Genomic DNA, 27,214 nt, shown 5'->3' on the forward strand with positions numbered 1-27,214 from the left:
TAAGACCAAAATAACTTAACCATAGCCAAACACCTTCTTAGAATCAGGACTTGAATCTAGGCCTTCTGATTCATAAATGAATAGCATCTTTATAAAAATCAGAAACATAGAGAGGATTGGGCCCAACTTCTTTTCTCGTGTATTTTCTCTACCACACATCTAAACCTCTGGCCTTGGACTTTATATCTAGAGCTTTTCCAAAAAGGCCATGTGTATTAGTCCATTCTCACATTGCTATAAAGAAATACTTAAGATTGGGTAATTTATGAAGAAAAGAAGTTGAATTGACTCTTGGTTCTGCAGGCTGAACAGGAAGCATGTTGCTGGCATCTGCTTAGCTTCTGGGGAGGCCTCAGGAAACTTACAATCATGGTGGAAGGTGAAAAGGGGGCAGGTGCACCACATGGCCAGAGCAGGGGCAAGGGAGTGTGAGGGGGAAGGTGCCACACACTTTTATTTTGTTTATTTATTTATTATTTTAGTTTAGTTTAGTTTAGACAGAGTGTCGCTTTGTCACCCAGGCTGGAGTGCAGTGGTGCAATATCAGCTCACTGCAACCTCCGCTTCCCAGGTTCAAGCAATTCTCCTGCCTTGGCCTCCCAAGTAGCTGGGATTACAGGCATGTGCCACCACACCCAACTAATTTTTGTATTTTTAGTAGAGACAGGGTTTCACCATGTTGGCCAGGCTGGTCTCAAACTCCTGACCTCAAGTGATCCACCCACCTCAGCCTCCCAAAGTGCTGGGATTACAGTCGTGAGCCACTGCACCCAGCCACCACACACTTTTAAATGACCAGATCTCACACAAATTCACTCAATATCGTGAGGACAATATCAAGAAGGGATGGTGCTAAATTATTCATGAGAAACCATACCCATGACCAAATCACTCCTCACTAGGCCCCACCTTCAACACTGGGGATTACAACTAGACATGAGATTTGGATGGGGACACAGATCCAAACCATATCACTTAGTCTCCTAGTAATCACACAGCTGGCTTTTGGGGGAAGAAAGTTACTTATTTCATGTGAACCCAAGCATGAGGAATCTGCAGATTTTTTCCAGCAATATCAGTTTATGGAAATACTTCATACTCATTCTTGGAGGAGACAAGCATTTCATTTAGTCATTGTTTTCAATCATATAAGGTAACTAGAGATCAAAGTTCTTTGAAGAAGATGGTTATAAAAAAAAAAAACCTTGAATTTTACAATGCCTTACACTTTTATTAGCATCACACAATGAATATTTGTCATTCTGTGGACTGTACGCAGAGTTTTCTCTCTGAAAATCCTGGCAAGGGAAATCCTTTTTTATTGATTCTGCTGGTCACAAATTATTATGAGAAATGCCCTTTTTTACATATTCTCTCTGACTATAAGAAACTAAATGACAAAAAGTGAGAGGACAGTACTGTTTTCAAGTCCACTTAAACCACCTGAAATTTATCTAGGATGATGCCAATTCATACCCCCCACTCTGGTGCTGGAAACAGTCATTGAACTGAGCCCTCATCAGCCTTCATTTTGTGTTGAAGATGTGTGTGCCTGTAAATGTGATTGCCTGAAATCAACTTCTCTTCTTTCACAGAGGCAGCACAAGTATCCCACCCTTTTTCAGGGCTCACCAGATCAGCTGGGATTTCAGACTTACTCTCATCCCATTGGGAGGAAGCCTTCTTAGCCATCTCTCCATCTTTCATGAGGCTTGTGGAAACCAGAATTTACAGCATAGATTCAGGCTTCTTCATTCTTCCTAGGCCCAAGTGTGCAAATGGTAGCATTTGTTTGTGAAAAACACTACCATGATTCATGAGTCAAACAATATTTTTCCTCCAAATTTTTTTTTTTTTTTTTTTTTTTTTTTTGGTCTTTGAGACAGAGTATCGCTCTGTCACCCACGCTGGAGTGCAGTGGCACAATCTCGGCTCACTGTAAGCTCCGCCTCCCAGGTTCACGCCATTCTCCCACCTCAGCCTCCCGAGTAGCTGGGACTACAGTCGCCCGCCACCTCGCCCGGCTAATTTTTTGTATTTTTAGTAGAGACAGGGTTTCACCGTGTTCGCCAGGACAGTCTCAATCTCCTGACCTCGTGATCCGCCCGCCTTGGCCTCCCAAAGTGTTGGGATTACAGGCGTGAGCCACCACACCCGGCCTCCAAATTTTCAATGGCTAAGCTTTGAGGTTTAAAGAACAGAACATGTCTGACAACAGAATAGATTAGGTAAAATCAGGACTTTCTCAGAAAGCTGAGACTGTTATCACTGTACCCACCTGTACCCCTTCCTTCTGCCCTCAGGCCTCTGGCTGCCACTGCTCCTTCTCCAGGTCCCGACACTCTGTGGATGCCCTGAGGACAGAGTTCATAGCTGCTCTTCCGGTGGCTTCCTTCATTTAACCCTAAGCAATTTGGAATCACTTTTGGTTTTGTTTTGCTCCCTTCTGAGGTCCCAGCCATAATAGAGATGACAGATGGAGATGTCCAGCCAGGCTATCCTGTCACCCTACTGGCCTGTCACCATTTTGCCAACCATTAGAGAGAGGAGGGCTACATAAATCTACAACCTCCACCAAGACCCCTGGTGAAGAATGGCCGTGCTATTCTCTAGTGAAATGGTTCACATTTCATGCTATTCTCGTGGGAAATAGCTCCACAACCTAGTAAGAAACCCATGGCTAGGCGTGGTGGCTCATGTCTGGAATCCCAACAGTTTGGGAAGCTGAGGTGGGAAGACCATTTGAGTCCAGGAGTTCAAGACCGGCCTGGACAACATAGCAAGAACCCATCTCTATTTAAAAAATAAAAATAAATAAATGAAACCATAATGACACTTCATGTCCCTTTATTGTCTTTCTTTCTTTTCTTTAGCAACAAGGTCTCACTATGTTGCGCAGGCTGGTCTCAAACTCCTGGGCTCAACAGTCCTCCCACCTCAGCCTCCCAAAGTGCTGGGATTACAGGTGTGAGCCACTTGTGCCTGGCCTGTTGTCTTTCTTAGAGCCAAACTACCACAGAGCTCATCGGCCCTATCTAGTAGCCCATATACTCTCTAATGCCTGCTTCCTGTGTGTTGCAGTGACCGTAAGAGGTAGGCCACTGGGGTGGCTGAACAGAAGGGGATGATGAAAACTGCAGGTGATCATGAAGGGCTCGTTGCTGGTAGTATGTACTTAGTCGTTCTTGGCGTGGCTACACATGTTCAGTGTATTCAAGCTAGAGCTGTATTTTTTGGGAAGTCAAAGTTGCTATTCATTCTCACGACAGAAAGAATGCTGACAAGTAGTGTCACATCACACAAGTAGTTTCATAATTATAGAGACCTCACTCTTTTTTATGTTGGAAAGGCCAACTAGTACAGAATTAAGGAATAATTATAAGAGAATGGAGGTCAACAGGAGTTTTTCTGAAAAGATAAAAATCCATGGGGACGAGGGTAGGGGGTGGGGAGAGAGAATGAGAAACCAATATTTGCTGCAAAGGCCTTGTTGATCAAGAACACAGCCAGACACAGTGGCATGCGCCTATAATCCCAGCTATTTGGGAAGCTGAGGCAGGAAGATCACTTGAGCCCAAAAGTGTGAGCCCAGCCTGGGCAACATAACAAGATCCAGTCTCTAAAAATAATTAATTAACTGATTTTAAAATAAGAAGAAGAAGAAGAACCAGTGATAACTGTTCCTCTTCATTCACCATCCTCTGTAAGCTGAGAATTTCCCCCAACATATATAAATGCAGGACACATCCCACACATGCATTTGCCGTATAAACATCCTATGTATTGTGATGCTTGGCAGAAACAAGTGTGCACACCTTCTTTTACTGGAGCTTTGTTTTATATTTGGGTAGAAAAAGAATAGTTTCTATAACAACTAGGGGAGGGAAAAATCCTATTCTACGTTTCTATAAAATTTGAGAATTAAATTGCGTGGTATAATAACCTATCAGAACATTGTAACATTTATTTTGCCCTATTTTGCTTTCTGATTCTTGTTTGTTCTTGGAAAAGAAATTGTAAATGTATTTTATCCAAAGCCATAAAGCAATTATTTAATGTAGTGGGGACTCTTAAGAATAAATATAAGCATCCTCAAGAAGTTCAGACTATTAGGAAGATAAGACACAAAAAGAATGATCATATTAAGCAGAACGTGCTTTGCTTTATAAAGTAAGTAAGCATACACAATGGTAAAGGAGAGATGGGGAAATGAGAGAAAACTTGAAGGAGATGTGAGTTGAGCTGGGTCTTAAAGAATCTATGGGAATTCAACAGGCAGAGATAGAGAATTCCAAGCAGAAGGAATCATCAAACAAATGGCCTGGAGGTGGGAAAGCCCAAGGTATGTTCAAACAAGAGCAAGTAGGCTGAGCACACTGGCTTATGCCTGTAATCCCAACACTTTGGGAGGCTAAGGCAGGCAGATCACTGGCAGTCAGGAGTTCAAGACCAGCCTGGCCAGCATGGCAAAACCCTGTCTCTACTAAAAATACAAAAATTAGCCGGCCGGGCCGGGCACGGTGGCTCAAACCTGTAATCCCAGCACTTTGGGAGGCCGAGGCGGGCGGATCACGAGGTCAGGAGATCGAGACCATCCTGGCTAACACAGTGAAACCCCGTCTCCACTAAAAAAAAATACAAAAAAACTAGCCGGGCGAGGTGGCCGGCGCCTGTAGTCCCAGCTACTCGGGAGGCTGAGGCAGGAGAATGGCATAAACCCGGGAGGCAGAGCTTGCAGTGAGCTGAGATCTGGTCACTGCACTCCAGCCTGGGCGACAGAGCCAGACTCCGTCTCCAAAAAAAAAAAAAAAAAATTAGCCAGACATGGTAGCACACACCTGTATTCCCAGCTACTCCAGAGGCTGAGGCAGGAGAATCGCTTGAACCTGGGAAATGGAGGTTGCAGTGAGCCAAGATTGCACCATTGCACTCCAGCCTGGGCGACACAGCTAGACTCCATCTCAAAAAAAAAAAAAAACACGACCGGATACAGTGGCTCACGCCTGTAATCCCAGCACTTTAGGAGGTCGAGGCAGGCACATAACTTGAGGTCAGGAGTTGGAGACCAGCTGGTCAACATGGTGAAACCCCATCTCTACTAAAAATACAAAAATTAGCCAGGCATGGTGGTGAGTGCCTGTAGTCCCAGCTACACGGGAGGCTGGGACAGGACAATTCCTTGAACCCGGGAGGCGGGGGTTGCAGTGAGCCGAGATCGTGCTACTGCACTCCAGCCTGGGCAACCAAGTGAGACTCTGTCTCAAAAAACAAAAAAAAAGAAACAAGAAAAAAAAAAAAAAAACAGAGCAAGTAGCTGGATGTGGATGAGCACTGGATCCCTGAAGTGGATGGTCATAGGCACACTAGAAACATGGACCTCTGTCTATTTAGCTGAGAATTCTGGATTGAATTCCTGGAAAGCCGCTGAAGGCTTTTAAGCACAAAAATATCTTCAGAACTGCTGCAGGAATACTTACAGGTAATGAGTAATTTTAGAATGGATATAACTGGTAGGGAAGAGGACAGAGAATTCTCTTGTTGGAATGGCTAGCCTTGAAGGTCTGGGTCAGGTTAAGATAAAAATGAAAACAGTGGAGAGCTGATTCGCCGAGACAAAATGGAGCCAGGCTAGGGTTCACAAATGGCCCTCGGGCGGATTCAGTGGACGTGAAGGAGTGACTACAGTGTAGGATAAAGGGATAGTTATCAAAGGAGTTCTTGACTCTTCCGTAATTTAGAAGTGGAGTTGTTTGAAGAACTGCTGGTGTTTGAGGTATGACTGGACTGGTGATTGAGGAACTGGAGACAAAGATTCTTGAAGTTGGGGAAATTTGTGAGACCATGAACATGAATGTTGAAATCTCAGAGGATGGGATAGAAAGCCCAGTGAAACAGGGGCTGAAGTCACTACAGAAGATATTCCAGGAATATCCTGGAGGTTAGTAGATAATAGAGAAAACCGTATGAGTGGAATTAGCCTCAAAATAAGAGTTTAAAGGGTGGTGGTAACAGAAAATGTATCTATAAACGGCAATGGGAAAGAAAAAGTATGTCAATGCACATAAAAACTGAGAACACTGCATTCAGGGAGAGAAATCTGGTGATAGGAAACACAGAAGAGAAAGTTTTCAGTGACTACCCTGTTGAATTTGGGATTTTAAACCATAAAAATGCTTTAAATTAATTAGAAGAGTACTTTTTCTAATTAATTGGTTAATGTTTGTTTGTGTATACTGACCTCACCATTTCTTCCGAAAAATTGGCATGGGCTTGAGGGTAATGGTATTATCAAGGAAAAATCCTTGGTTCCCTTAAGGCAGAGGTGTGAAGGAAGGAAGTTGCTCATTGTAAAAGGGGTTTTTGTAGGACCTTGAAACCAGCTCATACTGAAGCTGCTACATTGTCTGGAGTAAATACCCGGCGTTTGTCATCTCGCTGCAGGAAAATTTAGGACATGGACACACATGAGGAGTTTAGGAGCAGAAGTTTAACAGGCAAAAGAAAGAGGAAGAAAGAGAAAGGAAGACCCCTCTCTCTCTAATGAGAGAGAGGGGTCTTCCCAGCAGACCGGCCAGTGGTAGATGTGCCGGATTTTATAGTCAGGTTTGAGGAGGCGGTGTCTGATTTACATAACGCTCACAGATTGGTTCAATTAAGTGTGACATTTACATAGTGGGCAGGGAAGGCTGGCTGCCCCACCCTAATCTTATTATGCAAATGAACTCTCTCCTTGGCCTGCGCTATCTTGTCTGCTCCTTACTGTGCATGCAGCTGGTAGAGAAGGAAAGATGGGGCCGCCATTTTGAACTTGATTGGCACAACTGCTGGCTTCTATGTCTGCAGCTTGATTTTACAGGCTGCTCTTTGTTAGAAAGGAAAATAATTAAAATATATATATATATATATTATAGAGACAAGATCTCACTCTGTTGCCCAGGCTGTTCTCAAACTCCTGGCCTCAAGCAGTCCTCCCACCTCTGCTTCCCAAAGTGCTGGGATTACAGGCATGCGCCACCATGCCTGGCAATGGCAGCAGTTTTAAGAGTAGCAATCGGCCAGGCGTGGTGGCTCATTCCTGTCCTCCCAGCACTTTAGGAGGCCAAGGCAGGCAGATAACTTAGGGTCAGAAGTTTGAGACCAGCCTGGCCAACATGGTGAAACCCCGTCTCTACTAAAAATAAGAAATAAGCTGGGCGTGGTGGGACGTGCCTGTAGTCCCAGCTACTCAGGAAGCTGAGTCAGGAGAATCGCTTGAACCCAAGAGGCAGAGGTTGCGGTGAGCCAAGATTGCACCACTGCACTCCAACCTGGGTGACAGAGTGAGACTCCATCAAAAAAAAAAGAGTAGCAATCATCCTCCTCTTGTTCACAACAGCAATCTGTGTACTAACAATAGTTATTACAATAGCTGTTTACTAGAATAGCTCTCTCCTATCAACCATGGTTTACTATCAATTCGTGCTTCTAAAGAGTGACAGTACACAATAACCAATGGGAGCAATGCTTTAGTAGAACAGACAGGTCACTGAGGGCAACAGAAATATGATCAATTACAATGCCATCCAGTAAGGGCCATAATAACACTTTTAACGCAAAGTGTTAAAAGATAGGTTTGTGCTGGAGGAGGACTGGGGAGGCATCACTGTCAAAGGCAGTGAATTGAGGCCTGAACGTGAAAAGAAACTGGGGAGGGGCTCCCCAGGCACACACACACACAGGTGCGAAGGCACGTAAGTACAAGGCGTATGAAGGAAAGAAAGAAGCTAAAGAATAGGGCCTAGGGAACCACAGAAGACGAGGTTGGATCTAGACTGAGATAGACTTTGAACTTTATCCTTTTGCCAGTAGGAAGTAATCTGTATCTTAGAGTATCATTCACTCTAATGTAGAATGAATTAAAGAGGCAAAAGACTGAAGGCAGAAAAACCAGTTGGGATATAACAGGCAAGAGGAGATAAGGACTTGCCCCAGGCATGGTGCTGGGGATGGAGAGGAAAGAACTGCTGTGGAAATCCACCAAGGGAGGTGGCCATCGAGAAAGTAGAACTACAGTAAAAGGAGGGGTCTTGCAGGAGGTTCTTACCAGCTCATCAATGTTGAGTCTGCCTTGATGAGGGACATGTGCTCGCCACCACTATTGATGAATGGCTGAAACGGATACAAGAAGATTAGGGAGCACACCATAACTTCAGGAGAAATACAAAGTAAGAACTAGAACTTAGTTGTGAGTGGTCTCTAAAAGTCTTAAACACTCCTGGGTTTATCTACCTGTTTCTCATTAACTTTTTTTTTTTTTTGAGATGGAGGTTCGCTCTGTCGCCCAGGCTGGAGTGCAATGGTGAGATCTTGGCTCACCGCAACCTCTGCCTCCAGGTTCAAGCGATTCTCCTGTCCCAGTCTCCAGAGTACCTGGCATTACAGGCATGTGCCACCATGCCCAGCTAATTTTGTATTTTTAGTAGAGACAGGGTTTCTCCATATTGCCAAGGCTGGTCTCGAACTCCTGACCTCAGGTGATCTACCCACCTTGGCCTCCCAAAGTGCTGGGATTACAGGCATGAGCCACCGTGCCCGGCTCTCATTAACCTTCAAGAAATAGGTATGTAGAAGTCAAAGAGCAAATTCTTGCCTCTGTGTGTGTGTGTGTGTACTTGTGTGTCTAATCAGCAATTGAATGATTAGTAATAATCACATTTTCTCCCACTGAAAAAAACTTCTAAAAGAAATCCCGTCTTCATAACTTATTTTCAATTATAAAAAAAAAAATATTAACTTTTCAAATCTGCTTTCTGAATGTCCCTCTTTTCTTTCTAATAATGCTTTTGTTTTTCCTGAACAAATATCTCATTGCAGAAAATTTTAAAGAAAAAAATGAAATATACAAATAACATGAATTATGCAGGACTCTGTTGACAATTGAAAGGATTTGGTTTCTACTGTGAGTGAAATATGAATCATTTCCAGGTTTTGCCCAAGGGGGTGTGTGATCCTGGCTTTTAAGAAATTATTATTCCTGCTCTGCTGAGAATAAACTACTTGAGGGCAGGGGTAAAATAATATATGACTATTTCTTTAAAATAGATTATTTAAAACGGAATTACTTCATCAAGACTATATTTGCTTAGGTTCTCTTAAAGATCATATTCCCATTATTTGTGAATGAATATGTGTGGGAGAATATATCTGTTTTCAACCTTTATGAAAAGAACTGGCTCCGTCTCAGACTTAAATAATCAACCTCTTGTTGCATGGTTGCCATTTCTGCTCAAGTGCAGCCATGAAGCAGGAAAACATGCATTGCCAATTTAAGAGTCAGGTGGAATTACAAATCCCTTCCCTTATTTAACAAGCATTTATGGAGCACCTAACATGTGCCAGGCACCAGGCTGCTCCTGAGGATACAGCAATAACACTGACCCAGCCTGTGCTCTGACTTCAAAGGCAAATAATCTGAGAGCTTTTTTTCTTGTAGTGTTTATACATAAAATGTTTATAGTTGCTAAAAGTACTGTAAAGAGAGAGAAAGAGATAGGGGTATTATGATCCTAGGCAACCATGAGCTGTGTGATCAAAGAAAATAAATTGCTTCGCCGGGCGCGGTGGCTCAAGCCTGTAATCCCAGCACTTTGGGAGGCCGAGACGGGTGGATCACGAGGTCAGGAGATCGAGACCATCCTGGCTAACACGGTGAAACCCCGTCTCTACTAAAAAATACAAAAAACTAGCCGGGCGAGGTGGCGGGCGCCTATTGTCCCAGCTACTCGGGAGGCTGAGGCAGGAGAATGGCGTAAACCCGGGAGGCAGAGCTTGCAGTGAGCTGAGATCCGGCCACTGCACTCCAGCCTGGGCGATAGAGCGAGACTCGGTCTCAAAAAAAAAAAAAAAGAAAATAAATTGCTTCTTCCTCAAGGAAGTCTGACTTGAATTCCAGGTGGGAAAAAAAAAAAAAAAAAGGCAGCAAAGACCAGAGGCAGGAATGAATATAAAATTCTGAGTAACTAAAAGAAGGCTAGAGTGACTGGAACACAGAGATGGGGAGGGGAGGGAAGGTGGTAAAAAGAAACAAGGGATGGGAGTGATCCAAGACTAAAACTAGAAGTAATACCGGCTCAGGTAGCCCAGAATGTTGTAAGCCACATTAAGGATTTTGACAGTTTTGCGAAGAGCAGTGGGAGATTATTAAACAGTTTCAATCAAGAGCCAAGCAAGCTAAACTTTTCTGATGTTCTTAATAAGGTAAACTAAAATAAAACTAACAGATTGACCTTGATCTCAGTGTGCTTAGTTGTGGGAGAGTTAATGTTAGATGATTTACCAAACAAGGAAAGCACGTTTTGCTTAAATGACAGTTAGCAAACATTAATTTCAGGATATGGTTAATACAAGCATGTATAATCAGAATTGTGATTTACATTTAAGCACACTGAACTAGCCATTACTTAGAAATTTCTCATAAAAATACCACTATACTATGCTTGATTGCACTTGTAGAAAACAAACCCTTGAATTTTCACTTTAGGCTTAGAGAACAATCACCATTTTTGCAAATCCTTTGCCAAATGAAAATGAAAACTTCTAAGATGAATTTCTTTCTGCAGGGTAGAGATTACACTCACGTAAAGATTTAGCTGACAACTACCAAAAAAGAATTGGGGGAATAAATGGGAGAAACAGCTGTCCAGGAAGTTATCAGTTGCCAGGTTTGCTTGTAATGCACAGAAATTCCCAGGAAGTCGCCGGGCGCGGTGGCTCAAGCCTGTAATCCCAGCACTTTGGGAGGCTGAGACGGGCGGATCACGAGGTCAGGAGATCGAGACCATCCTGGCTAACACGGTGAAACCCCGTCTCTACTAAAAATACAAAAAACTAGCCGGGCGAGGTGGCGGGCGCCTGTAGTCCCAGCTACTCCGGAGGCTGAGGCAGGAGAATGGCGTAAACCCGGGAGGCGGAGCTTGCAGTGAGCTGAGATCCGGCCACTGCACTCCAGCCTGGGTGACAGAGCAAGACTCCGTCTCAAAAAAAAAAAAAAAAAAAAAAAAAAAGAAATTCCCAGGAAGTCAAAGGGTGCTCATTGGTGATTGCACGTCTTTTGAAATCGCATCAGAGGTCTCCATTTTCTGGCCTCTTCTCTTGAAAATGAATATATGTTTCCAGGCTCCCATAGGATGTATAATTTTGCACGATTGTTAGTAGCTATTGGCACCATTTATCTCTCTAGTCATCCACTGTTCCATGTTGTATAAGTCTGAATATGCTTTGCACACACACTTTAAAAGACAGTAGTTAAAGCGATCTCACTTTGATCGTCTTACTCCAGCAATACAATTTTTAGGGGTTTTGTTTTGTTTTGTTTTGAAACAATATGCACTTTTCCTATCATCATAATGAAATGGGAAATGTTCCCTTGTCCCCATCGCACACCCTATGTGGCTCACTTCTTCAGTGCCTCCCTGCTCAAACCTCTAGGGGAGCATACAGACAGGCAGGCTGTGGGGCTGCGACCCCACGGCAGTGTCTGGGGTGAACGTTTACAGCTGAAGCCCCAATGGGCATGTGTTACAGGGTGCTCTTTTAGTTTAGCCGTCTATAGGCAGCTTGTGTTAGTTCAGTTAGATCCCCTTCCTCATCACAAGGACAGAGGGCTTTCTGTATCCGGGTTCTTGCCTTGGTGCACCGGAAGAACTGGATCACATGGGGGCTTGGAGAATGAGTGGAAGGTTGTATTGAGTAGAAGTAGTTCTCAGCCCTTGAGGAGACCAGAAGGAGGAAGGCCTTCCCCTAGAGTTGGGCCACTCGCTGCCCGGCTCTCCTCTGACTGCCCCGGCCAAACTCCGCCTCATTCCGCAGGTCGCCGGTCGATGTCCTGTCGCGGGTGGATGTCCTGTCGCGGGTGGATGGCCTGCCGCCGCGCCGGAGTCTATGGATGTGCTCTTCCGCAGACATGCTCTCGAATGACCAGACACATGACCAGCCACTTGTGTCTTCTTCTGCCGATGTGTTTCTCAAGACGTCCAGTCGCTTGTGTTTTTTCCTTGCTAGGGTCTCGAGTTTTTATGGGCGCAGGATGGGGTTGTGGTGGGCCAAGGTGGGCTTGGAAAATGCAACATTTGGGCAGGAAGGCGGGAGTGCCTGTCCTCACCTAGGTCGTGGGGATAGAGCCCTAGCCAGGGACCACGCCCTTCTGTACCCAGCACTTTCCTTCCCCTCTTCCGTATCATTCAAAGGGATCACGCTCTTCCCTTCCCAGCACTCCTGTATCAATAATATGCAAGATTTTAAAGATGCAGTGCAAAATAAGAAAAACATCTGGAAGGTGTGGAATCGTAAAACCAGTCTGCATTGTCTTTCTTAAAGACTGAAATTGTACAATATTTATTTTCATTCAACAAACACTTATCTATCACTTGTACGGAGGATTTGTCAGCCTTTGTTCAAAGATGCTGTACAAATACTAACATGTCAAATATTATGTAGAACATTCTGTTTCTTTTTTTTATTTATTTATTTTGAGACAGAGTCTCACTGTGTTGCCCAGGAGGCTGGAGTGCAGTGGCGCTATCTCAGCTCACTGCAAGATCTGCCTCCCAGGTTCAAGCGATCTCCTACCTCAGCCTCCCAAGTAGCGCCCACCACCTCTCCTAGCTAATTTTTGTATTTTTAGTAGAGACAGGGTTTCACCATGTTGCCCAGGATGGCCTCAACTACTAAAAATACAAAAATCAGCTGGGTGGTGGTGACGCATGTCTGTAATCCCAGCTACTCAGAAGGCTGAGGCAAGAGAATCGCTTGAGCCTGAGAGGTGGAGGTTGCAGTGAACTAAGATGCACCACTGCACTCCAGCCTGGGCAACAGATTGAGACCCTGTCTCCAAAAAAAAACAAAAAAAAAAATTGACAGATTAGTGACAGGGCACAGTGGCTCAGGCCTGTAATCCCAGAGCTCTGGGAAACCAAGCAGGAGGATCACTTGAGGTCAGGAGTACCAGCCTGAACAACACAGTGAGACCTCATCTCGAAAAAAAAAAATTGAAAAATAAGAAAATTAGCAGAGTGTAGTGGTGGGCACATGTAATCCCAGCTACTACGGAGGCTGAGGCAGGAGGATTCCCTTGAGCCCAGGAGTTCAAAATTGCAGTGAGCTATAATTGCACCACTGCACTACAGCTTGAATGACAGAGCAAGACCCTATCTCTAAAACAAATTTACAAATTGTTTTAAAAAAACGTTTTAAATTGACAGATTAGAATCTAATCAGTTTCTTTCCAGAGCTACTTGAACATCTCAGGAGATTCTAAGGATGGAAAAGGAAGGAGTTTCAATTGCAGAGTTTCATTCCATGTCTTGTCAAACCGGGTCTAGATTTGCCATTTAGAGCTTCATTCTCTGATCCTGTGTTTTCAGAGAGGTTTCTCCATGTACATGAAACAATGAGCTGCATCCTTCCTGGGATTGGTAGGTGTTCTTTGGGCTTTATATGTGTGGCGTAACGACAGCACACAAACGCCAGGGGGCAATGCAGTTTCACCGAAGAATCATAGGAAACTCGGGTCTGGCTTTGACTAAGAACATTGGCAGCATCCTGGGGCAAAGGTGAAATCCTTACTAAAAAGAGTTTCGCAAAGGAAAAAATATGTTTTAAAATCCTTTCTTTGAAAGCTTCCTGCATTGTCATCAAAATTGTCCTTCAGTATTTGTGCACAGCTGGAAGTTTTGTGATATTATTTGCAAAAGATTTACTTTTCATTTTTTCTTAATGCGGCTGCCTAGTCTTTCCTGGAAAGTTTCCTGGGTCTTTCTGCGTAGAAGGGATTATTCTAACCAACTCTGGGCTAGCCTGGATCACATTGTTAGGACTCTGTTGCGTCCCGTGCCTGACCGCGGGGCTCTCTTCCCCCGGTGCCCATTCAGTGCTTCCAGCTGCCTCTGCGGTTGGAGTCGGGCTCCCTTTAAGGTAATTCCAGTCCGGGCCTGTGTTTTGTTTCCAGCTCGGCAACCGCCAGGTGTCTGCCCTCCCTTAACCTCCAAGGATGAGAGATCAAAGGTGCCCCTACATCTGCCTCCTGCCCAGCTCTTTAATCTGTTACATGTTCAAAAGGGACAAATGCAGTATTGTGCACTCAGGGAGGGAGGACAAATCGGAGAAATGGAAATGGGCAGGGCCTCAGAATGTGTTAACTTACGTAAATGATATGGAATATGCCTGTCTACATATTAGCCCTGCTACGGTGGAGGTGTTTTCTTCTTGAAAAAGCAAGAATATTATGGAGAAATGGAAATCCTCTTTTCTCCAGCTGAAACCCTACTAAACCCATTTAATGAAATATTGTACACAGACCCATTTGGAGGTCATTATTAGGAGAAATATAACGAGGTAAAACAAAATGTTTTTTAAATTTATGAAATGGAAATTACAAGGGCACTTGTAGGGACCTGGGCTTATTTTATACACCGCAAAAATGATAAACTAATCTTTAAGTAGAGCAGATATTTTAAGGACTATTTCCAGCGGAGCATGTATTTTCCATATCCATAGAGCTAAGTAGGGGGATGCATTTTTAAACAGTAGGAATACAGATAAGGTATTGAGAAAATAATACTGAGAGCAATGGTTATGGAAGGTACAGAATTTACCTAAAGATCAGGACTCAGGAAGCAGCAATTACTTCTTCCATTTGTAGAGGAAGGGAGTGGGTGGGGGAAGAGCGCCTGATCTAGTAACAAATTGTTTCTAAACTTAAATTGAGAAGCAATTTAAACAGTTTGAGCATCCAGGGTTTTCTTTAGACTTTTAGGAGAGCTCTCTAATTTCCAACTAAAGATATAAATGTGAACAGGCACCGATTACTTTTTTCTCTACGCATTCCTGCGCCCACACACCCAGAGGCTCTCCTGTGCTTCCTCTTCCCCGGCGGTTACAAAAAGGAACTCCAGCAACTTCAGTTGTGCTTAGCTGCCTTCACAGACAATAGCAAAGCAGGACCAGTGGCCTCATATTAAGTCACACTGTCTTTCCCCAGTTACAATGGCTGAGAACCCAGATTTTCACAAGGTGCAAAGAAAAGAATATTGACATGGTTATTAAAAGCTATGGTGAGCAAGGAGTCTTTATCAGCTGCTTCAAATATTTCATTCACCTTCTTGACAAATATTTATTCCGCACTTACTATGTCCAGACATGGTGCTGAACTCGGGGAATTCACTGGTGATCAAAAGCAGTCTTACCCTTTGTTCTCATGCAGTTTACCATTTGGGGTGGAGACTAGCGTCAATCAAATAATCACAGAGATAACTGCACTGAAACAAACAGTTCTTGTGGGAGAATCTACTGTAACAAAGTGACTAATCTAGAGGCTCAGGGAGAAGTTTCCTGAGAAAACCCTCATTAGCTAGGAGTCAAAGGATCAAGAAGGGTGAGGGACGGCACGTGCTAATTCTGCATTCAATATTAGTAGAACTGAAAGGGTGATGTGGCTGGAGTACCAAGAGCTAAGGGACAGGGCACATGTGTAGCCAGAAAATGTATGCACAGCTGACTATGTCTGTCATCTGTTGCTACATACCTTATTACCCCAATGTGGAGCAGCTGAAAAACAATCATTGTATTATACCTTATGATTTTGAATCAGGAATGTAGGCAGGGTTCAGCTGGGCAATTCTTCTGTTTCACATTCAGCTAGAAGTTGGTGTAGTAGTCAGAGTTCTCCAGAGAAATAGTATATCCATATATGTGTGTGTGTGTATATATATGTATACTGACCCATAATTATGTAGGCTGAGAATTCCCAAGATCTGCAGTCAGCAAGCAAGCTGGAAACCCTGGAGAGCCAATGGTATAGTTCCAGTCTGGGTCCAAAGACCTGAGAACCTGGAGAGCAATTATGTAAGTTCCAGTTCAAGTGGAAGTCCAAAGGGAGGAGAAGACTGATGTCCCAGCAGGGACAGAGAATTCTGTCTTACTTGGCCTTTTTGTTCTATTCAGGAATTCAACTGATTGGACAAGAACCACCCACCTTAGGGAGGGAAGTCTGCTTTACTCAATGAACTGGTCCAAATGTTAATCTCATCCAGAAACACCTTCACACACACTCTGAATAATGTTTGTTCAAATCTCTGGGCACCTCACGGCCCAGTTAAGTTGACGCACAAACTAACCATCACAGTTAGGCTGGTCTAGAGAGTCCAAGACGGCATTATTCACATGCCTGGCACCTTGATTTCAATGGCTGGGAGTGTGGGCTCCTGATCAGTAGCAATATGGTAACTGTTGACTAGAGCACCTGTAATTGGCAGCCTTGCGGCTTTAAGACTCCTTACATGTCAGTTCACGGCTTCCAGTTTAGATTGACCTTTCCTATCCAAGAGATAGGAAATCTTAAGGTCTTAAGGTCTGAGCCCAGATGCTGGCAGAGCATCATTTCCATCATATTCCTGGTGATGACCAAAGCAGTCCACAAGCCCACTCAGATCAAAGGGAATAACGAAGATGCCACCTCTCAATGGAAAGAGTTTCAAATAATTTGTGGCCATCATTAGTCATCCATGCTTCAGCCTCTGGACACAAATTATTCACATCCTCTGTAAGGCAGAATATACTCACCCCTTCTAAAGACTTCAAAAACCTCATCCCAAGCTCAAGTTTGAGATTCAGGTTCTTACCATCTAAATAAGGTTCAGTTGCTGATGGGGCCCATTTGATGCTGTTGTCTACTACAATTTCTCTCAATATGAAGACCTGTGAACTAAAAACAGAAGGTATCTGCCTCATATATGCCCAACATATACTGATAATACAGGGATGGGATAAGTGCTTGGGATACTCCCACTCAAAGAGCGGATAAACAGCTATATGCCAGGCATTACCATAGCAAGTGTGAAATTCACATGCTGCCAATTCCTTGGCTACAGGGCCCAGTGATACTCTCTAGAATGATTCTCTGCAGCTCTTGGATCCACCCTCTAGACTCTTGTTGCACCTTCTGAGTTGTACCCTTTCCATAGGAAATAGCAGTTTCAGCTGAATAATCTTCTCAATCTATGTTTCACCCATAAAAGTCTGGGGGCTCTAAGGACTCTTTGCACTTTACCTCTGCCTGCTTTCTCCAAGCTGATTATGTGTCTACCAATACACTTCTCTTGTAATCTTTGTGGGCATCCTTTGAATCTTATTAGGTTTCATTCTGTTAAATGAACCACACATCCACAATTCTCTTCAAAACAGTCCCTTCTTTGGTCTGGGCTCAGAGTTGGGGTGTTGTGGGACAATACCCTTAGGATTCTTAAAAGCCTTTTTGTTTATTTTAGAAACTCTATGAGGTACAGGCATAGAAAAGTATTTTACAGCCACCCCTTAGGAATGTTAAAACAATTTTTGTTTTGTTTTGTTTTGTTTTACTCAACACATTCTAGCTCTTTATTGTCTCCAAATGTTGTTGGAAAACTGAACAGTTCTTTTTTGACTTGTCTTTCTCTACCTGCACCTTTTATTTGTGTAGCTTTTAAAAAAAACTTTTAAAATGAAAATGGCACTTTAAGCATTCTGCCTAGAAATTTTCTTACTAAAATCCGTGGGTTCATTGAGTATATTTTCTATTTTCCACATTACTACAAGTGATAATGTTGGCAAATTCTCTGCCACTACCTTTTCTCCAAGCCCCAGTGACAATTTTCGGTGCTCCCAGGCTTCACCAACAGTCTCCTCAAGACCTTACAGCTGGCTGGGTGCAGTGGCTCACATCTGTAATCCTAGCACTTTGGGAGGCCGAAATGAGTGGATTGCCTGAGCTCAGGAGTTCAAGACCAGCCTGGGCAACATGGTGAAACCCCATCTCTTCTAAAATACAAAAAAAAATCAGCCAGGTGTGGTGGCGGGTGCCTGTAATCCCAGCTACGCGGGAGGCCGAGGCATGAGAATTGCTTGAACCCAGGAGGCGGAGGTTGCAGTGAGCCAAGACCGTGCCACTGTACTCCAGTCTGGGCAACAAAGTGAAACTCTGTCTCAAAAAAAAGATATTACAGCTTCTTCTTTTTTTTTTTTTTTTTTTTTTTGAGACAGAGTCTCGCTCTGTCACCCAGGCTGGAGTGCAGTGGCCAGATCTCAGCTCACTGCAAGCTCCGCCTCCCGGGTTCACACCATTCTCCTGCCTCAGCCTCCCGAGTAGCTGGGACTACAGGCGCCGCCACCTCGCCCGGCTAGTTTTTGTGGTTTTTAGTAGAGACGGGGTTTCACCGTGTTAGCCAGGATGGTCTCGATCTCCTGACCTCGTGATCCGCCTGTCTCGGCCTCCCAAAGTGCTGGGATTACAGGCTTGAGCCACCGCGCCCGGCCTACAGCTTCTTCCTTCTGCCTAAACTTGACGCTTAGGCTCAGCTGATGTTTATCCGAGTGTCTGCACATGGCCTTTCCATCAGAACTGTCTCAGGACTTGTAACCTGCTGTCTCAGGCTTCCCAGAGGGAGTGCTCCATGAGACCAGAGGGCAAGCTGCCTGTTTCATGAGATCTGGGCAGAGAGCATCATTTCCTCTGTATTCTAATGGTCAAAAGCAGCCACGGAGTTTACCCAGATTCAAGGAGAGGAGACACAGCCTCCACTTCTCTGTGGGAGAAGTATGGAAGAATTTGTGGCAATTTTTATTCATCTGTAACTGACATCATAGAGCGTTTTGCAGGTAATGTTAAAGCTTTTTATCTTAAGAATTTCGGCCGGGCGCGGTGGCTCAAGCCTGTAATCCCAGCACTTTGGGAGGCCGAGACGGGCGGATCACGAGGTCAGGAGATCGAGACCATCCTGGTTAACACGGTGAAACCCCGTCTCTACTAAAAATACAAAAAACTAGCCCGGCGAGGTGGCGGGCGCCTGTAGTCCCAGCTACTCCGGAGGCTGAGGCAGGAGAATGGCATAAACCCGGGAGGTGGTGCTTGCAATGAGCTGAGATCCGGCCACTGCACTCCAGCCCAGGTGACAGAGCAAGACTCCGTCTCAAAAAAAAAAAAAAAAAAGAATTTCACTGGGCACTGTGGTACATGCCTATAATCTCAGCTACTTGGAAGTCTGAGGCAGGAGGAACACTTGAGCACAGCAGTTTGAGACCAGCCTAAGCAATATAGTGAAAGTTCATCTAAAAAATAAATGAATAAAAGAAGACTTGGAAGGCTATTACATGAGCTTTAGAAAAAGTCACTCCAGCTTCAGCAAAGGAATGACTTAGAAAAGGGATATTAAAGGCTGAAGTTCTTTTTTAGTTCCTCTTTCTCTATTGTGCCTTATCATACAGTTTCCTGTGAACATTGCTGTCATAATTTGGCCCAGGGTGATGACAGTTGAGTCAAGAGAACTGCAGATTATTGAGGTATTTGAATATAAAGTTAACTAACTAATATTTCTTGAAGTCCATTTAGGGCATAATTTTGTCTCCAAGTAGCCGATAAACTTACTTCTCAGAGACCTTGCCAACACTGGAACCCTAAAACACCTAAAGATTTACTATAAGTTACATGTATTCACTCTACACATAGATTTTGACTAACTTCTTGTAAAGAACAGCCTCTGAGTAGAAATAGACAGTGGTCAATATAATGAAATCTGAGTACTCAGCTCAATAACATCCATAATTGAAATAACATATTTGAAGTACATTTGCTGGGATTGATAAGATCCTCCTTGAGGATACTCGGGAATGATCACTTTTTCATTCAATAAATATTTTTTGTGTGTTTGCTCTATGCTACAAACTTCTAGGCAGAGGAGTTCCAGTAGCAAAGAAAACAGACCAGGTTCCTGCTCTCATTCTGATTACATTCTAATGAGGAGGACAGATGTAAACAAGGAAGCAGATGTAAAATCAATGAGATAACTGCAAACAGCAATAAGTGCTATTTTTAAAAAATAGAAGAAAGCCAGTTGTGGTGGCATGTACTTGTAGTTCCCACTACTTGGGAGGCTGAGGCTGGAGAATTACTTGAGCCCAGAAGTTCAAGGCCAGCCTGGCCAACAAAGTGAGACGCCCCCCGCCATCCTTTTGAAAAATAAAAATTAAATAAATAAATAAAAGAGAGCAATGGGGGAGAGAGTTATTTCTGGCCTGCTCTAAATACAGTAATCAAGGAAGACTCTCTGAGGAAGTTATAGTTGAAGTCAAATATGAACAAAAGGAAAGAGCTGGCTATAGGAAGATTGAGCAGTTTAGGGCAGCAGGCAAGAGAGAGTGAGCAGCAAGTACACTAGCCAAGGGCAGAAAGGAAATAGCATTGCAAAGCACAGAGAGAAACCATGTGGCTAATGGGTCTGGAATAAGGGGAAAAGTCATGTGAGATGAAGTAGAGGAAACAGGGAAATAGGCTGGGCGCAGTGACGCCTGTAATCCCAGCACTTTGGGAGGCCAAGGCAGGCAGATCACGAGGTCAAGAGATCAAGACCATCCTGGCCAACATGGTGAAACCATGTCTCTACTAAAAACACAAAAATTAGCTGGGTGCAGTCAGGCGTTCTTGTAGTCCCAGCTACTCGGGAGGCTGAGGCAGGAGAATCGCTTGAACCTGGGAGGCGGAGGTTGCAGTGAACCGAGATTGTACCACTGCACTCCAACCTGGGCGGCAGAGGGAGACTCCATCTCAAAAAATAAGAAAGAAAAAGAAAATATTGAGCTGAGAGAAAAACAATTGAGTTTGTTTTTTGTTGTTGTTTTCAATTGTATATTTCAAACACTTCTGTAGACTATGAAAAAGAAACCAAGGGGACAGGGGTAGCATCCGTGTGTGTGTGTGTGTGTGTGTGTGTGTGTGTCTATATATACATACAAAAATGTATGTGTTACGGCTTACCCTGAATTCCAGGCCATGTCAATGTCAGCCTCTCACCAGATAATGTCTATTGTGTGTCCTGGAAGTCAGCAGTGCTATGTGTAGCTTTTTAACATCAACATCAATCCCCTCTTAAATATTCAAATTTTTAAAAAACGTTTACACTTTGAGATAAATGATCTTTCCCACTCGTTGTACAATTTTGTGTATCATGTTAATATTAGGTGTCCAAGTAGATATAGCTCATTCTAAATTTTCACTGTAACATACTTAACTTCCCAATAAAAAGGCCTACCCTACTATACAGAATAATTTGACTTGGGGTTTAAAAATATACGAAAAGTCTATTTGGAGCTAATGAATCACATGTTTTTCTTAAAATAAGGTTTCTAATGAGAGATCTCATTTTTGTTTGTATTTGAGCTTACCTTGTTTTCCCAAGTCAGTGAATGATTATTGGGCTGTCCTTCACTGCCACCCCTGTCTTCCCTGAGAATTTGTTTAAATTTTCTTGTTTTCTTGCATGAACCCCGTTTCTACATACTGATCAGAGCACATTGTTATCTTTTCAGTTGAATGACATTTGCTGACACCATGATTATGCTCAAAAATGAATATGGCTGAAAAACTTGTTATTCTGATGTATATAAGAATTCTACTCTGAAAAGATGAGGTCATTGCTTAATAAGTCAATTGCTTGTACCTGACTTTGCATCTTGGTTTAGTTGCCTGACCAAAAGAATGTCAAATCCAGTCAAATCCATTGATATTGTGATTATACTAGTTGATTGTCAATGACTGTTATTTCTAAGACGATGTATGCATAGTTTATTTTTGCAATGAAAGGCTTTACAGGTTTTGAAATAACTGGCAAAATAATAGTAAATCCTAAGTTTACTTCCATTTGTCTTGTTCAGTTACATTATAACCCCCTTTATGAAGATCTCAGGGAGGATCCTGAAGTTCAAGGTCTTCCCTGGGCCTGAGCAGAAAGAAACATCAGTTATGGCAGTGGTGCCCTAAAGCGGGTTCATACCAGCTTGCAAGAGCCAGATGTTATAGTTTCAGACATTTTGGAAGCCCATTACTACAAATTAAAATGTATAACTTACAGTTAGATAAATTATATCAAAAACAAAAGTTATAAATATTTAAAACTCATCATTTCCTAGTCATGTTTCTATCCATGCTCTTGAGGTTACATTCTACCATACCCGTATGGTGGAAAGACTACATGCTGGTGTGGTCACTGCACATCTCTGCCCAACTTTATGTACACTGACAAATACGCCATGGTATGAGTACTGACATAGTATTGAAGCTGAAAGAGGCTTTAATTTAATAAAAATAATTTATACACATAAAAGATATAGTAACAGTAACTTTGTTGGGAAAAGGGTAAACTGGGATGCAACTGAATGAATGATTGTTGATCATGGTTGAACTGCTGGCTACAGATACAAGAGTTTGGCCAAGATGAACTAAAGAATTCCATGGCAACCAGTTCTCTATATGGAATTTGCCGTAAAGAATACTGTATATTTCACTGTTACTTGTAGACTGTGTGCCACATATCCTTCATATCAGCAAAATTTATAATAAACATATGGACATATATATGCATACTTCCTCCTCTAGAGAGTTTCTTGTTCAACGTTGGACCAGCGTTAGACACCACTGGTTATGCAGGAAAGATGAAATTCAATAGGAAATAAGCTTCAAAGCAGCTTTTCCAGAAAGTCATAAGGAAGAGCGATGTGAACATAATCTGTTAAAATCAGTGTGTGTTCATGCTAATACCAATTTGATTTACCAGTATTGAAAAGAATTGTATTTGCAAACTCCTCCAGTTTGAAAGAGAACCAGGACTTCAACCAAATGAAACTGCAGACATTTTTGTTCAGCCTAAATGATCATGACTATTGCATAAGATTAGATAATATTATTTATTTATAACTATGACTTATAAAAAATGCTTTTCAAAGGTCTGATTTATCTTAGTTTGATATTTTCACCTTTAAATTCACCAAAAGGCCAGACGCAGTGGCTCACGCCTGTAGTCCCAGCACCTTGGGAGGCCGAGGCGAGTAGATCACAAGGTCATGAGATCAAGACCATCCTGGCTAACACAGTGAAACCCCCTCTCCACTAAAAGTACAAGAACTTAGCCGGGTGTAGTGGTGGGCACCTGTAGCCCCAGCTACTCGGGAGGCTGAGGCAGGAGAATGGCGTGAACCCAGGAGGCAGAGCTTGCAGTGAGCTGGGATCACGCCACTGCACTCCAACCTGGGCGAAAGAGCAAGGCTCTGTCTTAAAAAAAAAAAAAAAAAAATTCACTGAAAAGGTGCACAAATATCAGTCAGGGTACTGACTTACTTCATGAACAACTTGAGTTGCTCAGATAACCTGTTCAGTCTCTCGCTTGCGGGAGCTGAAAGCTAAACCCATCAGACCAAGAAAAGGGCTCTGCCCCAACCATCCCAGAGAAGAAAGTTACCAGATCACACCATGGTTTTTCTGTTTTTGTTTTGTTTTGTTTGAGACGGAGTCTCCCTCTGTCGCCCAGGCTGGAGTGCAGTGGCATGATCTCGGCTCACTGCAAACTCCACCTCCAGGGTTCACGCCATTCTCCTGCCTCAGCCTCCCGAGTAGCTGGGACTACAGGCACCTGCCACCACGCCTGCCTAATTTTTTTGTATTTTTAGTAGAAACGGGGTTTCACCATGTTAGCCAGGATGGTCTCGATCTCCTGACCTCGTGATCCACCCGCCTCGGCCTCCCAAAGTGCTGGGATTACAGGCGTGAGCCACTGCGCCCGGCCCACACCATGGTTTTTAACCATCTGTTACATGTTTCAACAGAAACTCTGTCCTAACATGCATCGAATGATCTCTATATACAGTACCATAGAGGAAGTGCTTGTCCCTGGCGTCCTATTGTGTGAACTTTTATTGATCCATAATCTGGTATAATTTATACACAGAAATAAGTCACTCAGACACACTTGGCCTTTGTCCCATCCAAAAACATGTTTGATCCCATTTGTAGTGAAAAATTTCCCCAAATGGTTTTAGTGGGGAAAAGAAGACGTCCATGAGACCTGGTTAAGAGTAAACATTATTTTATTTTTGAAGTTGATATTTGTTTAGTTACATTCTTGCAATACCAGCAAAAAAAGGAAAAAGAAAAATCCAGGTCTGAAGCATGCGTGTGTTATGAGAAGCCTGGAAAAGGCGATTTGGGTCCATTGTATAACTGCCACTTTTTGTTTTTGTTCAAGGTGTCATAAAACTGAGTTCTGCAGTTGAAGGTATGTTTTTACAACCACAAAATCAATAATGTTTTGCTTAAAGGTTGCATAGCGCGGCTTGTAGCTAAAAAGCTTCTGTGGCAGTGGTGTTTGACGCCATGTGCGAATTGCCAGCTATTGCCATTGCATCTGTGTTTCTCCTTGTTCTGGTCATTTTATGCTACAAAGCTCTCAGCCCTCCTCAAGTGGCGTTTGCAATGACCTGAGAGGGCAGCACCAACATGTCTGTTTCTGTCTCCTGATGTGACTGCCTCGGAGCCGGTGCTCCTCAGAGAGCCTGGGCTCTTCTGTGGCCTTATTTGAGGCTGGACATGGTCTTGTCAGGAACCTTTGCCCTGGATCTTTCAGCAGAGCCTGGTCTAGAGCGTCCTTTGTCCCAACAGAGCAGACGTGTTTTCCCAGGAAGTATGTGGGCCTAAAGAGTCATTAAGGCTTCTCCCTGATGAGAAAATGAGATGGTTAAGGCATTTGCCAGTCTCATGGCGGGTTCCTCCTGGGCAGCGTGGCCCACCACCACCAGGCATAGTGAAGACCAAGTTCCTTTACTGTTGTCCATGTCGGTGAGCGGCAGTTCCCTTCAGTCATGCATTCAAAAAGCGGAGAAGAAAAGGAAGGATTTGAGGAAAGTACAAAAGAGACGTCAAAGCAAAGTGTTTTGCTGAGTAACCCCAAGAATATGAAAAATGACCTCATTTTCTGAAGTGATGAATTGGTTATTGGTGTAAAATTGATCTCCTTAGCCTCATAGGAGTTTCACAAATCAAAAGTAGAGACTGTGTCACTTTCTTCTTCTGTGAGTTTCTGTGTTTGTTTGGGGGGGGGGGCGTGTGTTCTCATTTATTGGGAGTTTGTCGGTCATGCTTTGGAGGTTTCTTCCTCCTCACTTAATCAGGGGAGGCTGCATGGAAGAGGTGGTGGGTTTTCGGGTGAGTTTTTAATTTAAAGGGAGATGTGGCTGGCTTGGTGAATGGGCAATGCATGGAGGTGGGAAGTGGGAAATTGCACTGGGGGTTGGAGTGGTGAGGCCATTCAGGGGGCTGGAGTTTCAAGGTTGGGAGGTGGGAGAATAGGTCAGTTATGTACCCATGGGACTGGCAAATCCAAAGTGAGGGTGCCCTATCCCTTTGGTGGATTTAGTACCATCACATTTTACAAAACCAAGTTGAAAAGGCAGTATTTCTGGCATTTGTGGCGGAAAGTATGTTGCTGCTCTAAACTAAGCAAAAGGTGCAGGCAGCGGTGTTTCAGGGTGGAAAGAAAAAAACCTTCTCACCTCAGGGAGAAAGTGCAAGTTGCAGGCCTCTGATAGGCCAAGCAGAAATTCAAGTTCCCTTCACCCATCAAAATGGAATTTTACTGAAGGACAATCCAAGCTCCTGCCTGCCTAACAAGAAATAAGAGACACAGAAACAAAATCAAGCAGCACCATGAGAATGACCTTGGCTGCGGAAACTCCCAGTAGCAATTTCAGCGTTGAGTTTCAGTTAATTATCTGTTGAATTACAGATAACAGCTGTTCACTCTGGGCTGTTTTGATGATTTATCAAGGAATGGCTTTGAAGTCATAGTTTTACATTGCCTGCTTGGTTTGAGTGCAGTATTCCACTTACAACAAAAGGATACAGCGACAAAATACAATGTTCATTTTAACAATCGGAAAGTCAAGAGAGCACTAAGTAATTTTAAAACTATTGTTTTGCTAGAGGTTACTACTGGGTGTCATGGCTTGTCTGCACCCCCAGAACAGGGTTCTGTTCTCTCCAGAAAGATGAGAGTTTGAGGGAAAATGAAGGCAGGAAGCAGAATGACTGCTTGGGGCTTGTCTGGCAGCCTCTGGCCACCTTCCTCATCACTCGGCCTCCTCTGAGTCCCTGGGGCTCACAGAAAGTTCTCTGGAGTGGCTGCGGATACCAGAGGTCAGGCCCACTGCCACTGTTGCTTGAGCATCTTTTGGGCAGCTTATTGTCTGAGGCTCGGGAGCATGCTGTGTTGTAACCGTGTTAGAATATATGTGTGCAGGGGCAACCTGGGAGTGCGGTTGTTGGGGTGGGGGGATGTGTGTTCCATGCATGCATTCTCAGTGCATTTGAAACGTGGAACTCCTACAAGCATGCTCAGTGGCACGTGTGTCGGACACTATCTTTGATGAGAAATCAAACCTCAGATGGTCGGCCTTGCCACTGCTTAGCTAATTACCGTACTTGCAACTTTCCATCTGTGGAATGAATTCAAGGCAGTTTCATACAGCTTTTCATATCAAAGAGTATGCACATCAGTGGAAGAAATCCACTGTCAGAAATGAAACCTCTTTCCTTTTTTTTTAAAAAAAAGACTCTGTATTATCCTAGAGCTCTGAAAATAGTATTAATATTTTAGGTAGATTCTCTTATTCTTTTCAAGGAAAAATAACTGTCAAAGTCCTAAGAGAAAAACAAACCAAGATTCCATTTGCCACTCCCTACCAAGTGTCTATGGCAGGCAGTTCTGTTTCTTCTTTTCTGGAGCAGGGGTGCCCTCTTCTGCACTGTGCAGCTTCATATCAGCTTTTTAAATCAGCAGAAAGAAAAACCCATTTTGTATCTCATGAATGCTAAGGTTAAAGGTGGAATGTCCTTTGAATTTAAACAGAAACAGTCATCGATGCTTTGATTATGTTGCGATGAGGAAAAATATGTGAACAGGGAAAAAGTTCAGTTTGAAAGAAATAATTGCAAAGTTTTATCGATAACACTGATCCATTCTCACCTCCGATTTTAGACTGATAATCCCCAACTCCAAGAAAATTCGGATAAGAGAGAAACATCCAGACAGCAATTTGAGGGAAGGGGGAGACAGTCGCACCAATGGCAGAGAAGGAAAAACCACTCACAACAAGAATTCCACAAGAATCTTCTAAATATTTCTCTGAATAGCGTCTTTTCTCTTGATACTGGAGCAGGGAGATAGATGTAGGGCTACGTATTTTCACAAGTAGGACCAAAACATTGGCCTTATCAAGGAGAAGTGGGAACACAGGTCATGGAAGAGCTGAGTCACCCCTGAGTCAGAATGGCTCTGATATTCTATAGGCAGCTATTTCTTTCCAGGGAAGGAGGGGCCACCCGAGC

At 43.4% G+C, this 27,214-nt stretch overlaps 1 protein-coding gene and 1 long non-coding RNA gene across 9 annotated transcripts in view; one reads left to right on the top strand and one right to left on the bottom strand.

Moving 5' to 3' along the window:
* The window catches only part of DLGAP1 (DLG associated protein 1), a 971,529-nt gene that overhangs the window by 783,838 nt on the left and 160,477 nt on the right, over positions 1-27,214 (top strand). For 4 of the 8 annotated variants that reach the window (XM_010353207.2, XM_010353209.2, XM_010353210.2 and 1 more), the window contains one exon: positions 24,078-24,107. The exons of the other annotated variants lie outside the window; for them this stretch is intronic. In XM_010353207.2, coding sequence (XP_010351509.2) covers positions 24,078-24,107 — 30 coding nt within the window. The remainder of the gene's footprint in view (positions 1-24,077; positions 24,108-27,214) is intronic. 8 annotated transcript variants of the gene reach the window in all.
* Positions 23,902-26,778, bottom strand: LOC104654132. The gene is made up of 3 exons (XR_746789.2): positions 26,214-26,778; positions 25,381-25,491; positions 23,902-24,682 (listed from the first exon to the last, which is right to left on the bottom strand). It is a non-coding gene; the product is annotated as an uncharacterized LOC104654132 (long non-coding RNA).

The sequence above is a fragment of the Rhinopithecus roxellana genome, chromosome 21 (assembly GCF_007565055.1).
Source record: "Rhinopithecus roxellana isolate Shanxi Qingling chromosome 21, ASM756505v1, whole genome shotgun sequence".
NCBI classification, from domain to species: Eukaryota; Metazoa; Chordata; class Mammalia; order Primates; family Cercopithecidae; genus Rhinopithecus; species Rhinopithecus roxellana.